Below are 16026 nucleotides of genomic sequence, written 5' to 3' on the forward strand. Positions count from 1 at the left end.
CCACTCAATGCTGCAGATGGCAAGGAGTGGGGCCATCTCTTCTCTCCTGCTCTCAGGCTAGCTCATCTGCACTTACAAGGACCACCTCTACTGTATTGCCCAGGAGCACTCTCCTGATTGCTGACGCAGGTGAGAAGCAGAGACAGCTCTCCTGCTTTCATAACTCTGGGGGTCATATAGAATAGCAAAATCATTTTGATTTGCATTTCCCTCATGGCTTAAAGATGTTAAAATTCTCTTTCAGTGATTCTCAGCCATTAGAGATTCCTCTGCCAAGAATCCTCTGTTGCAATCAGTATTCCATTTTTAAATTGGTTTATTTGGCTTGTCAATGTCTAGTTTCTTGAGTTCTTTTCATATTTTGGATTTCAACACATTGTCAAATGTGGGTTGGTGAAAATCTTTTCCCATTCTAAGGGCTGCCATTTTGTCTTTTAGACAGTGTCCTTTGCCTTTCAGAATATTTTCAGTTTCATGAAGTCCCATCTATTAATTGTTAATCTTAGTGTTGGTGCAATTGGTGTTCTATTCAAGAAGTTGTCTCTTGTACCAATGTTTTCAGGGCTATTCCTCACTTTTTCTTCTCTCAGGCTTAATGTTTCTGTTCAAATCTTTGATCTACTTGGACTTGGATTTTTGCAGGGTGATAGACATGGATCTATATGTATTCTTCTACATGCAGACATCTAGCTAGGCTAGCCTCATTTGATGAAGATGCTTCCTTTTTTATTTCACTGTATAATTTTAGTTTCTTGTCAAAAATCAAGTATCCATAGGTGCATGGGTTTACTTCTGGGTTTTCCATTTGATTACATTTGAGAGTCTGTCTGTTTTAATGCAAAAACCATGTGGTTTTTATTACTGCTGCTATATAGGACAGCTTTAAATCAGGGATGGTCATACATCCAGAAGATCTTTTATTATACAGGATTGCTTTAGCTATCCTGGGTTTTTGTTTCTCCATATAAAGTTAAGTATTTGTTCTTTCACGATCTGTAAAGAATTGTGTTGGAATTTTGATGAGAACATATTGAATCTTTTGGTAAATGGCTAGTTTTACAATTATTCCTACTGATACATGAGCAATGGTAATCTTTTCATGTTCTTCAATTCTTATCTTCAAATACTTGAAGTTGTTATTATACAAGTCTTTCACTTGCTGGGTTAGAATTACCTCAGTATATTGTATATTATTTACAGCTATTGTGAAAGGTGTTGTTTTCTGATTTCTTTCTCAGCCTAATTGTCATTTATATATAGGAGGTTACTGATTTTTGAGTTAATATTATATCCTGTTACTTTGCTGAAGGTGTTTATCAGTTATAAGAGTTCCCCAGTAAGATTTGGGGCTGCTTATGTTTATTATCATTATCATCTGCAGATAGCAATACTTTGACTTCTTCCTTTCTTATTTGTATCCCCTTCTTCTCTTTTAGTTGTCTTATTGCTATAGCTAGCCCTTCAAGAAATATATGGAATAGATATAGGAGAGCCTGGACAGCCTTGACTTATTCTTATTTTTGTAGAATTGCTTTGAGTTTCTTTGCATTTCTCTTCATAATCACATCTAAATTTGATGTTGACAATAAGTTTGCTGCAATTTCCTTTATTATACTTAGGTATTTCCCTTGTGTCCCTGATCTCTCCAAGAGTGTTGTCAGGAAGGGTTGTTGAATTCAATCAAAGGCTTTTTTATCATGGTGTTTTGTCTATTTAAGTTTGTTTATATAGTATAATACATAGATTTTCATGTGTTTACCTATTCTAGCATTTCTGGGATGAAGCCTAATTGATCATGCTGGATGATCTTTTTGATGTTTTCTTAGATTTGGTTGCCAAGTATTTTTTTTTTTGAGTAATTGTGCATTTATGTTTATGAGGGAAATTGGTCTGTAATTCTCTTTCTGTTTAATCTTTATGTAGTTTGTGTATTAGGGTGACTGTGATCTCATAAAATGAGTTTAGCAATGTTCCTTCAGTTTCTATTTTCTGGAATATTTTGAGGAGGCTTGAAATTAGCTGTTGCTTTACGGTCTGGTAGAATTATGAATTCTGCACTAAAACCATTTGTCTTTTTTTTTTTATGACTTTCCATTTTCTTGGGGACTTTCGGTCTAGTACTTTCTGTGGGCCTGGATTTGTGGACACATGCTTAAATTTGACTTTGTCAAGAAACATCTTGTTTCTCGAACTACAGTGACTGAAAGTTTTGCTGATTGTAGTAATCTGGGATGGCATATGTAGTCTCTTAGAGTATGCAAGACTTCTGTCTAGACCCTATTGGCTCTTAGAGTCTCTATTGAGAAGGCACATATAATTTTAGTCAGTATAAGTTTATATGTATGTATTATTTGTCATTTTCCCTTGCAGATTTTAATACTTTTTCTTTGTTCGGTACGTGTACTGTCTTGATTATGTGGCACAGGAACTTTCTTTGTTGGTTCCAGCTTTTTGGTGTTCTGTACACTTCTTGTACCTTTAAAGGCATGTTCTTCTTTAGATTAGAAACATTTTTTTCCTATAATTTGGTCAAAAATATTTTCTGGCTCTTTGAGCTGGGGCCCTTCTCTTTCTATCCCCACTATTCTTTGGTTTTCCTTTTTTTTCTTCCTTTTTCTTTCTTTCTTTTTTTTCTTTCTTTTTTTTTAGATTTAACATATTCTCTGGTAGAGTTGGAGCTAGGAGTATGATAACATCATGGAAGGTAGGGTGAGAAGTAGAACCTAAGGGTTGGCATTTTTTGTCATCAAATGGGTCTCTCACCTGTTTTTCTGACTGGTATGGCTTCTGAATTTGCATTTTAAGAAGTTATAGACGTTGATGGTTGAGGTTTTGTCCTGACGTCCCTCTCCGTTTTTTCTCTTTCTTTCTTTTATTCTTTTGTTTTGTTTTGTTTGTTTTGCTTTGTTAGACAGTGTTACTCTGTGCAGCCTTGGCTACTCTGGAACATTCTTTGTAGACCAGGCTGGTTTTGAATTGGCACCTCTGCCCACGCAAGTGCTAGAACTACAGGAGTGTGCAATCATGCCTCTTTCTATGATTTTTATGGAGAAGGTTATTTGTCTCTTTAATGGCATTAATCTCCTAACAATTGCAGCTGCTGTCATTACTACTGCCTGCTCCGCACTGTTAAATTCTCTCAAACTCCTTTCTTCTTTGACCACTTTCATACTGCTTTGATCTACTTGCTCCTCTCTCATGGGTAAAGAAGAGAAGAACAAGAGCAGTATCCATGTCATAGACTGAATGTTATCTTTTGCCAAACATATTATGCTAGTATTTTTTTTATTGAAAATAGATTTTTTTCATATAATATAGTCTGATCATGGTTTTCCCTCCCTCTTCTATTTCCTATGCTTCTACTTTCCCACCCATTCAACTCCATAATTACTTTCTTTCTATTTTTAGAAAATAAACAACTATGCAAAGTAACAAACTAGAATTAAACAAACCAATAATACCACCAACAAAATAAACAAACCAAAACCAAAGGAAAAGCAGGAGAAGCACATACCTATGGAGATACACATGCCCATACTATGTGACTAATGAATGACTAGAAGGAAGCTAGTCATTGCTTTTAAAACTCGGCTCCACTGAGTACTTAGAACAATAAGTTTCAGATTCTTTGTCAGAGTATAACTTGAATGTCTTCTACTGCAGTTCCCCGTACAGTTTTTGTTTCCCTCTAATAGGTTTTGAGCTTTTAGACCACAGTTTTCTCAGCATTCTTATCCAGCCAATCTCTGGCAACAATAGATTGAGTTCTTAGGGCATTCTCAATATTAGGGTCATCACAGTATGAAACCTATCTCTTGGAACAATTTTTTTTAATATTAGCTACTTTTCATGTGGCTGTGATAAAATACCAGATACAGAAGCAACTTAAGGAAAGACTTGCTGTGGGTCTTGGTTTTATGTATAGTCCATCATGGTGGGGAAGGCTGAGGAAGATGGTCAAATTGGAATTGCAGTCAGGAAACAGAGCCTGATAATTGCTAATGTAATGTCCATATTCTATTCTCCTTTTGATTCAGTCTGGGATCTCAGCCCATGGAATGAGCTGCTCTCTTTCACAATGGGTCTTTTCATGAGTTAATTCTTTCTAAAAACACCTTCAGAGTCAACATGCAGAGATTTGTCTCTTAAGTGACTTTAAATCCCCCAAAATTGACAATTAAGATAAACTACTACAGAGTGTAACTGGCACATTTAACAACCTCTTCCTACTCCACTGTTTGTTTCAAACTAAATATATTTTTATGTTTCCATCTCAGCGTTGATTTTTTTATTTTTCTCTTAAAGGTATGGGACTTTAACGGATATTGTCACCATACTCTTAATGTTGGGCAAGATGGAGTTGTGGAAATTTCACAGATCCTGGTTCTTAAGAAGACCATCCTGGTTGTGGGCTGGGAGAGGTATGATATGTTCATATAAGATGTCAGAAGAGAAAAAATAAGTGTTTTTTATTAAAGTCAAAATATAAAAGGAAGTCCCATTGGTTCAAATCATTAACTTGTTGGTAGCTTAGGCAAATGAGTTGGAACTGAATCATTGCTTCATGAATAAAATATGACGTGATTGCCCAGCTTAGGTGACTAGAAGAAGCACTTGGAGCTTTCTCCTAGGTTTGAAAATGTGGTCCTTTATTTTAAAAATTTTCAATAAATATGTAATGTTATCTGCTGAGATTCCAAGTTTCTCCTATAGAGTAAATTGAGCAAACTCTTAGTATTGTAGGTTACCTCCCCCGATTGTACAGGATATCTTCGCTTTTTCCCTTCCACAAACCAATTCTTAAGGCCTGTAAACCATATGGTTATGTTCATCACAGCAGGAAATCTATTCCTTGGTAGAGGAGCAACCTGGTTTCTTGACACCTGTGCCAGCATCGTCTTCAGTTACTATGGAAATGCACCTCACATGGCACACTGTTTCTTCCACAGGAACACTTCTTCCATGACATTTTTAGGATAAACACTTTTCAAAATTAGGAAAAATTGCTTCCTTTTACTTTTATAGAGAAATCAAAGTAGCCAGGGTACTTTTGGGCATAAACACCAGGAAAATTAAGGGTGCTGTATTTTGATCATTTATCACTAACAATTTTGATAATTCAGAAACCATTACTGTAAGAGGTAACTTTCCTGTTATTGCTTGTTATATAATTCTAACGTCTGTAATCTGAAGCTAGAGTTCAGATGTTTCAATACCTAGAAAATCAGCAGTATATATTAGGTGGTTTTTTTTTCAACCATAGGAAAAACTTTTTTAAAAAAAAATCTTGAAGTGATTATATGTGGACAAACAGTCTTTCAAGGACAGTTTGATGATAAAAAAGTATAGTTCAGATCATTCCACTTGATATTAAGGAGCAATTCAATCATCTTTAGCTTAAAGGACTAGACTGGAAACGATCTTTATCCATTATCAACTTACAACTGCAGCAGGCTGAGGCTATCTCTAGCTAGGCTATGGTAATGAAAAAATAGTTCTTTAATTCCATGGCAGGGTGGAGATATGGTCCCACGTTATCCAATTTACAATCTGAATTTTAAAAAGGAATTAGAAAATTAATCAATGCAAGGCAGAATTGTCATATAACATTTCTTTATATTTTTGATAGTTATACTTAAAATTAGCACCAATGATAATATTTCTGATTGCTTGTAAGACAAAATTTAAACTATTTTATGTATCACTTTGATAAAAAGTGACCTAAGAAAACATTCTATATTCTGATATGTAAGTTACTGGAGGGTCAGTTAGTGCCTATGAACTGAGAGATGGGAAAAAGAAAATTAGTACTCTTGCCTTCCTCTCTGCTTTTTCCAATTTTCCCTGAATTGTCAGCCTTGAGTCCTTTATCTGGAGCTTGCATTAATGAATTATCAGTGATATTATGCAACACAGATGGGGTTTTACAAATTAGATTTCCTTATAGACATTTTGCTAGGATAGATTTTTCATAACCAGACAGGGCCATTTCTACTAGGAGGTTTTTAGCTCACAAAGCCACACAGCAACTACTTGGTAAAGCTGAGGAAGCATTGCCTGTGAAGCCAGCCAGTATGGTTCAGGGATCAGAGAAGGAAAGGAAAGATTGATAATCAGATTATTAAGCTTTCTCCTAAATCCAGACAGAGCCTATTAGGTTAAGCTGAGGCCTTAACTTCAGGTTATATCTAAATACAGAGACTAGTTTGACAATTATGCACAGGATAGAGTAGATGCTTTTATTGGATGGGGCACCTAAGTACAATGGATGTTTTAGTATATGTATGGTTCCACAAAGCAGTCGGTACTTTACATACATCATCTACTTTAATGCTTAACTTCATCTTGGTTGGCAGGCGATATCTTGAGCCAGAAACCTCAAATCTCTGCCTTAGCTCTAGGTTCACTCATATACTGATAAACTAGATATTCCTCCCTGAATTGCAGTATACAGCATGTTCTAACTGAACACATTGTTTAGCCTCCTCTCGTTGGCCACTTTTTTTCTCTCAGATTTTGAACTTTACTTCATGACCACAGGTGTAGACCCCCAACATTTTTATTGTATTTTTTCCTTTAAATTTACAACCCAGTAGTCGCTAAGGCCCTTCTATTTTATAGTCTGACTATTTGGAAATCTGGTCTTGTGAGCACCACAGCTGTATTATTTAGGGCATCATGTCTGCTTGGATGAATGCCATAGCACTTTAATTTGTCCTTTTCTGTCAACTACTCAAACCTTAAATAGAATCGCTAAACATCCTGTCTTTATTTTTTTACTACTAGAAATTCCTGTCCTATTTTTAAAATGTAGTTAATATTTATTTCTATTTTAAGATCTGTTCTAACAACTTCCCTACTAGGACACCCTTTAAAAATTATTATTATTATTTAGTTTTTTAGTTGGATATTTTCTTTATTTACATTTCAAATGTTATCTTCTTTCCTGGTCTCCCCTCTGGAAACCCACTATCCCACTCTATTTCTACTGTTTCTATAAAGGTGCTACCCCACCTATCTACCTACTCCCGCCCACCTCTGCCCTGGCATTCCCCTAAGGTGGGGTATATAGCTTTCACAGGACCAAGGGTCATTCCTCCCATTGATGCCCTATAAAGCCACCCTCTGCTACATATGAAGTTAGAGCCATGGATTGCTCCATGTGTACTCTTTGGTTGGTGGTTTAGTTCCCGGGAGCTCTAGAGGCTCTGGTTGGTTGATATAGTTGTTCTTCCTTTGGTTTGCAAACTCCTTCAGCCTCTTCAGTCCTTTATCTAACTCCTCCACTGTGCTCAGTAGAATGACTGACTACAAGCATCTACATCTGTATTGGTCAGGCTCTAGCAGAGTCTTTCAGGAGACAGCTATATCAGATTCCTGTTAGCATGCACTTCTTTTTTTTTTAATCTTCATTAACGTGAGTATTTCTTATTTACATTTCGATTGTTATTCCCTTTCCCAGTGTCCTGGCCAACATCCTCCTAACCCCTCCACCTCCCCTTCTATATGGGTGTTCCCCTCTCCATCCTCCCCACATTACCACCCTCCCCCCAACAATCACGTTCACTGGAGGTTCAGTCTTGGCAGGACCAAGGGCTTCCCCTTCCACTGGTGCTCTTACTACGCTATTCATTGCTACCTATGAGGTCAGAGCCCAGGGTCAGTCCATGTATAGTCTTTGGGCAGTGGCTTAGTCCCTGGAAGCTCTGGTTGCTTGGCATTGTTGTTCATATGGGGTCTCGAGCCCCTTCAAGCTCTTCCAGTTCTTTCTCTGATTCCTTCAACGGGCGTCTTGTTCTCAGTTCAGTGGTTTGCTGCTGGCATTCACCTCTGTATTTGCTGTATTCTGGCTGTGTCTCTCAGGAGAGATCTACATCCGGCTCCTGTCGGCCTGCACTTCTTTGCTTCATCCATCTTGTCTAATTGGGTGGCTGTATATGTATGGGCCACATGTGGGGCAGGCTCTGAATGGATATTCCTTCTGCCTCTGTTTTAATCTTTGCCTCTCTATACCCTGCCAAGGGTATTCTTGTTCCCCTTTTAAAGAAGGAGTGAAACATTCGCATTTTGGTCATCCCTCTTGAGTTTCATGTATTCTGTGCATCTAGGGCAATTCAAGCATTTGGGCTAATAGCCACGTATCAATGAGTGCATACCATGTGTGTTTTTCTGTGATTGGGTTACCTCACTCAGGATGATATTTTCCAGTTCCATCCATTTGCTTATGAATTTCATAAAGTCATTGTTTTTGATAGCTGAATAATATTCCATTGTGTAGATGTACCACATTTTCTGTATCCGTTCCTCTGTTGAAGGGCATCTGGGTTCTTTCCAGCTTCTGGCTATTATAAATAAGGCTGCTATAAACATAGTAGAACATGTATCTTTGTTGTATGTTGGAGCATCTTTTGGGTGTATGCCTAGGAGTGGTATAGCTGGGTCCTCAGGAAATACTCTGTCCAATTTTCTGAGGAACTGCCAGACTGATTTCCAGAGTGGTTGTACCAGCTTCCAATCCCACCAACAGTGGAGGAGTGTTCCTTTTTCTCCACATCCTCGCCATCATCTGCCGTCATCTTAGTTTTTGATCTTAGACATTCTGACTGGTGTGAGGTAGAATTTCTCAGTGTTGTTTGCATTTCTCTGATGACTAAAGTGTCAACGTCTAGTGCATTGGAGCCCCTGGGTAAAGTCGCAAATAACCAGGACACAGAGGAAGCAGAGCAAAGGCAGAAGCAACTGCATGCAGCTGCAAGCTTCATTAATCCTTATATAGACATGAATATGCATTACCTCAATTTCCCTTTTTGCAAGATACCATAAGATTGTTATTCCCATGATACCAGGAATAACTGAGACTAAACAAAGAAATAAGACTAAACAAAGTCTTCTTTTTAAAATATTTATACAACAAATCACCCCTGTTATTATTATCAAAATATACTTTCCATAACCAAGAGAGGATGAAAGCCACTTGCACAGAAACAGGACACAGTGAAACATAGTTTAAGGCCAAGTGAGAAAAACATTTTCTTCTCAAGGGCGCATTCCAACTTGTACTTGCACCTGTCTCCAGTTCTTACTTGATCCTGCCTGGGAGCTGCATCTCTACGTCTCCACAACTAAGGATGTTGAGCATTTATTTAGGTGCTTCTTGGCCTTTGATATTTCTCCATTGAGAAATCTTTGTTTAGCTCTATACCCCATTTTTTAATCAGGTTATTTGATTCTCTTGAGTCTAACCTCTTGAGTTCTTTGTATATATTGGATATTAGCCCTCTGTTGAATTTAGGATTGGTAAAGATCTTTTCCTAATCTGTTGGTTGCTTTTTTGTCCTATTGACAGTGTCCTTTACCTTACAGCTTTGCAATTTTATGAGGTCCCATTATTATTATTATTATTATTATTATTATTATTAGTAGTAGTAGTAGTAGTAGTAGTAGTAGTAGTAGTAGTAGCAATAGTATTGTTTTATTCACTTTATATCCCATTCAATGCCTGCCTCCTGATTACCTTCTCCCACACTCCTTCCCCATCCCCCTTTCCCTTCTTGAATCAGGATCAGGTGTAGGGAGTGATAGGAGGGACAGCTAGATGGCAATAAAATGACATTTGTTTTTACAACAAGAATAAAGGAAATACGTCTGGCCTTTGTGCACATTATTCTTTTGTGTTTTGTTCAACCTACAAATATTTATTCCTATGTTGCATGTATAGTGTTTCTTAATTATATCCATTTGATTAGCTATATATTTGAGTGTAAAGCTAAGTTGTACAGATATTCTTAACTTATATGTGATATTTCTGATATATAAGCCTAATCTGATATTCATAATATACTTAAAAGTATTTGTAAAATATTTACAAAAATGTTTATTGAATGAGTTAACATTCAATATTTATTGAATGACTTAATAAAATAACTTTTATTTGTCAGGTATAATTTTCATCTCAAAGACTTACTGGGGAATAAGTTCATCCTTTCTAACTCTTTTTGAACTCTGGCTGGTTGGTTCAACTCAGTTATTCTGTCTCAAACTTCTCTTCAAGTTGACTGATTCAGTTTGACCTCTCACAGTTTCTGACTGAATTTCTCTGCTTGACTTCATATTAACTTTGACAATATGTTCTAATCTTTTGTCTCCTCATTCTCTGGCTTGTTCTGTCTTTGCCTTCATTCTGGCTCTGTAAAATTGTCCTGGTAATACTGCCTCTTCGCTCTCCCTCTGGCTGTTCTCTCTGTTTCCCTTAAGTAGCTTTTCTGTTCTATCTTTCTCCAATTCTTTCTCTGTTCATCAATTAGATCTTACTTTCAAATATGGCTGTTTCCTACTACAAATTAATTTTACCTTCATTGTTTGGGATTAAAGGTATGTACTGAGGGCATCTCTGTATTCCAATCTGAGGGATTAAAAGGGTAACATTCCAACTAGATTACAAGACCAAGAATGTCTTTGGTTGTTATTTCTTGCCAGAGAAACCATGTTGCTGGATTAAAATTCCTCTAGAGTGGAGAGTTGAATAACACAAGGCATTGCTTGTAAGTGGCAACAACTATAGATATTTAAGTCTACTTAATCTTTCGAGCTAGAGACAAGTGTTATTTTCTTTTTTGTTTGGAGGAGAAAATTCAGGCTTAAAGAGGTTGACCGACTGTGCAGGTTTATAATTGGAGTATGCAGCTGAACTTATCTCATAGTCTACAATCTGTTCTTCACTTTTGAATGAACTATTGGTTAATAGAGCAATAAAAGTATCGTGAGGCACCCCCTACACACATAGACATACATTGCATTATAATTTCCATGATAAAGATGACTGAGAATGTTGTTTATTTCATGGAAAGCTAATGAAATAGGTTCAAACATATGACGAAACATAAAAATACTTGTCATTAATTTAACAGAATCCTGAAGATTCATTTAAATATATTCCCCCTTTCATCTTCATAATGTTTTATAAGCTATGCCTAGATGGTAATCACTGAGTTAGAATATAGAGCATGTTGATTGCAAAGAAGCATGATTCTTATTGTCAATATATCACATCTGATTTGGAAGTTTACAATATACAAGACAGGCAGTGGTAAAAATATTGTAAACACTGTCCCAAGTAAAGGGACTTAGATAGCTACTCAGGTTTAGTAGGAACACAATAATTCTTATCATTCTATCATAATGTAGAAACCCAAATGCAAAATTGATAGAAATAGATTTATAGTTATTTTAAGTAAAATATACTAAGAAAAATGAATTGATAGAAAGTTAGGTCAAAATTATTTTCTTGTATCCTTGGTCCTATTTGAGTGGTAAATTAAATGAGTAGGTAGCCAGTTAATTTTGTCTGTTCAGTTTAGAATGTGATATGTATAGCCATAGTAACTAATACTTACAATGGTTTAATATCTCAAAATGTCCTAAGTTTATGATCTTCTGTACTTACAGTCTATTAAAAATAGGACAGTTTCCCTTCTTCTGTTTGTGTAGAGGAGAAATCTGTGTTTTATATCTAGGTATAATTAAAAAATGAAAGTAGTATGTAGTTATGTTTTCATTATACAGCAGAACATTTAATATCTCTATGCATTATGAAATGGTAAAAGTGATATAACGATCACCTCACACATATATAAAGTTTTATTTATTAAGATTTTATTACTATAAAATTTTTATTCACATAAAAATGTAAAGATACCTTTCATAAATTTTAAAATAATTCTAAAAATATTATTGATAGCTCATTTTTTATAGAACTCTATAAAATATATGTTTAATAAATAGTTGTTTATATAGTTTGATCCCCCATTTCTCCCAAAGCACTATTCTCTAATTCCATGTGCACCTTCTATATATGATGTTAGAATAAATTAGTTTATTTCGAGTTTAATTTGTTCTTTAATTTTTTTGAAATGAAATGACCTTAAAGATTTGAAGTTTCTGAGGAATAAAACTGACCTAAGAAAAAAATATTAAGGTGTTAATAATTGCCTTTCCAAGGGATGATAATCTAATGAGCCTCAATTAATTCCCATTATTAGAATAAGAGTCAGAATTGATGAGTCTGACTCTGTGACTTATTTGAAATCTGTTATTTCGCAACTAAGGAGAGAATGCATATATTTGAAATTCAGAGATTTCCTATACCTGATTTTGTGATTTCAATGTCCAAAATTTGACCTCACAGACTTTCAAGAAGAAGGAAAAACAAGAAAAATCAAAACAAATTCTTTTGGAATGGATTTTTTCTGCTTCTGAGATACTCATTATTAATCTAAAAAGCCATGGGTGGATCAAAGGAGAAGTATTAATGAGGCTTAAAATAACTGGACCAATAGCACATGATAATCAATCCCTGAAGGACCAGATCATTGATAGTGTTCTTTTCATAATCAGCTTATTTTCTTTCCAATGTGGCATAATGACTCAGGGCATACTCTCAGGACCTATGAAAGAAGGAACAGAGCTGGTAAACCTTTTCAATGCCAAAGGACAAGTCTATCTGACTCCTAATGACCTGAAAACTAGATCTTTCTGAAACTTAATTTTGTTCTTGGCAAAGTCCAAACTCAAAAGAGAGTAGTCTTTGATGTGGAAAAGGTGGGAACTGAATGTGAATTCTTGGGATATTTTAAGGATCCCTGTAATTTCAAATCAAAATTTCAGGTTAGCTTTTAAGAGAAAGGTGCCAGGTAATTAGCTTTTCAGTATTTTGACATAAAAGGTCAAATATCAAAGGACTACTTTTTGTAGCATATTATGAAATGCATTCCATGCCTTGAGTGGTATGTACTGAATAAAACTATTTATCATTGAATAAGAGAATGTTGAGAAAAAGACATTCGACATTGAAATTTGGCTTACATAACAGATAGAAGATTGACCTGTGTTTCTCACACCCACTTCACACTCACCTTTTCCTTAAGCTACTAGTATATTTAGAAATATACATATTACGTTAGTAAGGTGAATTTTAGAACTTTGTATTTTATGATTATAACGTTTCTAAAGTGCAATTAATGATACTCATATTAAAATTATTATTTTTTTAAAATGGAGGAATAATTCTTAAAGTGTTTTTGGTGGATATTTTTATACATTGCCTGCTATGTATGAATTATCCTGGCATTGACGATGAAAGTGGAAAAGTTCCTACTTTGATAAGACTTTCTTCCTTCCTTCCTTCCTTCCTTCCTTCCTTCCTTCCTTCCTTCCTTTTTTCCTTCCTTCCTTTCTTCCTTCCTTGCTGCTTTGCTTCCTTCCTTCCTTCCTTTCTCTTCTTTCTTTCTTTCTTTCTTTCTTTCTTTCTTCCTTTCTTTCCTTCTTTCTTTCCTTAATGAGACAGAAAAACAAACCAATAACAAAAAGAGACAAACAAAAAAGTATAGAACACAATGTCACAAAGTGATGGATGTTACCAAAGAAAATGAGGCACAAGAAGGGATGAGAGACTCCAGGGAGAATCCTAAGGTGAAACAGTTATAGAAGCTCAAGAAATAAAGATCCCAATCCCTGTTTCTTTGTACTTATAACCTAACTTGGGATCTTTGACTTATACTCTTTTTTAAATTAATTATTATTTTATTTATTTACATCATACATGTTGCCCCATACTGGTCCCCTCTCCTAGAGATCATCACCCTATCCTTCTCCCCTTTGCCTTTGAGAGCCCCCCTCCAAGTATCCCCCTTCTCTGTGGCATCAGGAATCTATAGGATTAGGCATTTTCTCTCCTACTGGGACCAGACAAGGCAGTTAGTCCTCTGTTTGCCAAGGGCTTTGGACCAGCCTGTGTATGCTCTTTAGTTGGTGACTTAGTTTCTGGGAGTTCCCCAGGATCTTGGTTAATTGACACTGTTGGTCTTCCTATGGGATTGTCACCCTCTTCAGTTCCTCAGTCCTTCCCCTAACTCTTACATAGGGGTCTGGCCTCAGTACAATGGTTAGCTGAAGTATCTTCTCAGTCAGCTGCTGGTAGAGCCTCTTAGGGATTAGCCATGCTAGGCTCCTGTCTATAAGCACAGCATAGCATCAGTAACAGTGTCAGAGTTTGGTGCCTACCCCTTGAATGGTTCCAAAGTTGGGCCTGTCACTGGTCTGCAATCTCTTCAATGTTTGTTCTATTTTTGTCCCTGCGTTTGTTTTAATACAGAAATAATTTGGGGTCAAAAATTTTGAAGATAGGTTGGAGTCCCCATCCCTCCACTGGGAGCCCTGGCATGTAGACAAATGCAAACTGATCCATATTCATTACTTTGTACAAAGCTCAAATCTTAGCAGATTAAGAACTTCAACATAAAACTAGACACACTGAAAATAATATCTGAGATACATAGTGTCAATCTAATTAGTGAAAGTGAGTAATTCAAGAATTCAGAAAGAAATTATTTCTTATAGTAATAACTATTCCAATGAGAAATATAGTTCTTTATGCTAGATCTTATAGAAGCTTCGTGGAATATGAATGGCTTCAGAAGATGGCGCATGACATACATAAATATAGGGCTCCCATAGAAAAATAGAACATACATCCAGAAATGTCTGAAGCGCTTAGAGAACACAAAGAATACAGTTTAGGCAAGGCAATGTGCTTTGTAGTAACCTAGTTCTGAATAGGCCTAACATTTATAAACATTCCTATAAGACAGTAAATTTGAAACCTTCTAATCTATTTGTACAATTCAGGTGAACATAATATTTAATGGTATTATACAATCTCTATTTTAATAAAATAACATTTTCTAATGTACAAAGAATATGTACTTTATTGTATGTCAAGATTTCAGTGAGAATTATATATTGTTAGCAGGCAATGGTAGAAGAATTGAGAGAAATTATTCCTTAGAAGGAGATTAAATCCATATATCATTGAATATTGAAAACATGTATACACATTTGAATTTTGTCATTTAGGAAATGAAATTCCAGGAAATATTTTTAAGCAAGGTGTCAGCTCAGTCTTTCATTGTTCTGTCTCTTCTCTTTATTGTGTTTCCTTTTCCATGACCTACATGTTTGTTGTTGTGTACAGTGAATATCAGCCCTCAAGTGGACCTCTGTGATTTGTCTGCTAGACTTCCACGGCAGTTAGTCAGTGCTGCTTTAGCACTTACCGAGTTTCACTTATTCTTTTATTTGTTTTGGGTCCTTTGTTCTAAATGTTTAAGGAATCCTGTAGAGAAGCATTATTTGCTTAAGAATAAGAGTGTAGGTTGGCGATTTGGCTCAGTGGTAGAGCGCTTGCCTAGCAAAGTCCTGGGTTCAATCCCCAGCCCCGAAAAAAAGAAAAGAAAAAAAAAGAGTGTATTGGGGTTGGAGATTTAGCTCAGTGCTAGAGCGCAAGCGAAGGCCCTGGGCTCGGTCCTCAGCTCTAAAAAAAAAAAAAAAAAGGATATATTAAAAGCTCCAGAATATACAGGTAAGTCTAGTATAGGATGAAAAAATTCATCTTGAAAGAGTAGACTTAACAACAATGAGATAGGGGCCTTTTAAAATTGTTGACCAGTGAGGTGGAGAACTCTACTAGGAAACTTTGAGTGGCTGTTTAAAGTGGAAGTGAAAACAATGACTATGATGACATCATGGGTAGATAATGTTAAAACATGTAAGTATTTGTGACGAGAGAAAGAAATGGCATGTTGGAAGCTGTGATCCTGGCCTGTGAACCAAATTACAAAAAATCAGAATAGAGTATGGAAAGAAGTTGGCAAAATTGGCTTTTTTGTGTGTTAAGATATTTTAGCAATGGAAGAATTGTATGTATAGAACTACCAACTGGCAAATGAAAACCATCCAGTCCTGGTAAGTATGGATGAAGTTCAGACAAAGGCCGATTGTATGGAAGTAATATTGGAATCCATGCTGGTACACGGAATTTCTGAACCGAGAGAAGGAGAACAATGGCGATAAAGGATGCTTAGCTCAAAGGGTGAGAAAAAGAAGGGCAAAAAATGAAGGCTCGGGAATGGATACTAAAGAGAGCAGGCAGAGAAGCAAGAACTGTGTTCTGTACTATCTGCAGAGTGACCC

The 16026-nt window shown here is 36.0% G+C and overlaps 1 protein-coding gene across 1 annotated transcript in view; it reads left to right on the forward strand.

The window, feature by feature from the left end:
• The window catches only part of Wdr49 (WD repeat domain 49), a 182175-nt gene that overhangs the window by 103653 nt on the left and 62496 nt on the right, over window positions 1–16026 (forward strand). The window contains exon 9 of the mRNA XM_032896953.1: window positions 4306–4421. Within this exon, the coding sequence (XP_032752844.1) occupies window positions 4306–4421 (116 nt within the window). The remainder of the gene's footprint in view (window positions 1–4305; window positions 4422–16026) is intronic.

The sequence above is a fragment of the Rattus rattus genome, chromosome 3 (assembly GCF_011064425.1).
Source record: "Rattus rattus isolate New Zealand chromosome 3, Rrattus_CSIRO_v1, whole genome shotgun sequence".
NCBI lineage: Eukaryota > Metazoa > Chordata > Mammalia > Rodentia > Muridae > Rattus > Rattus rattus.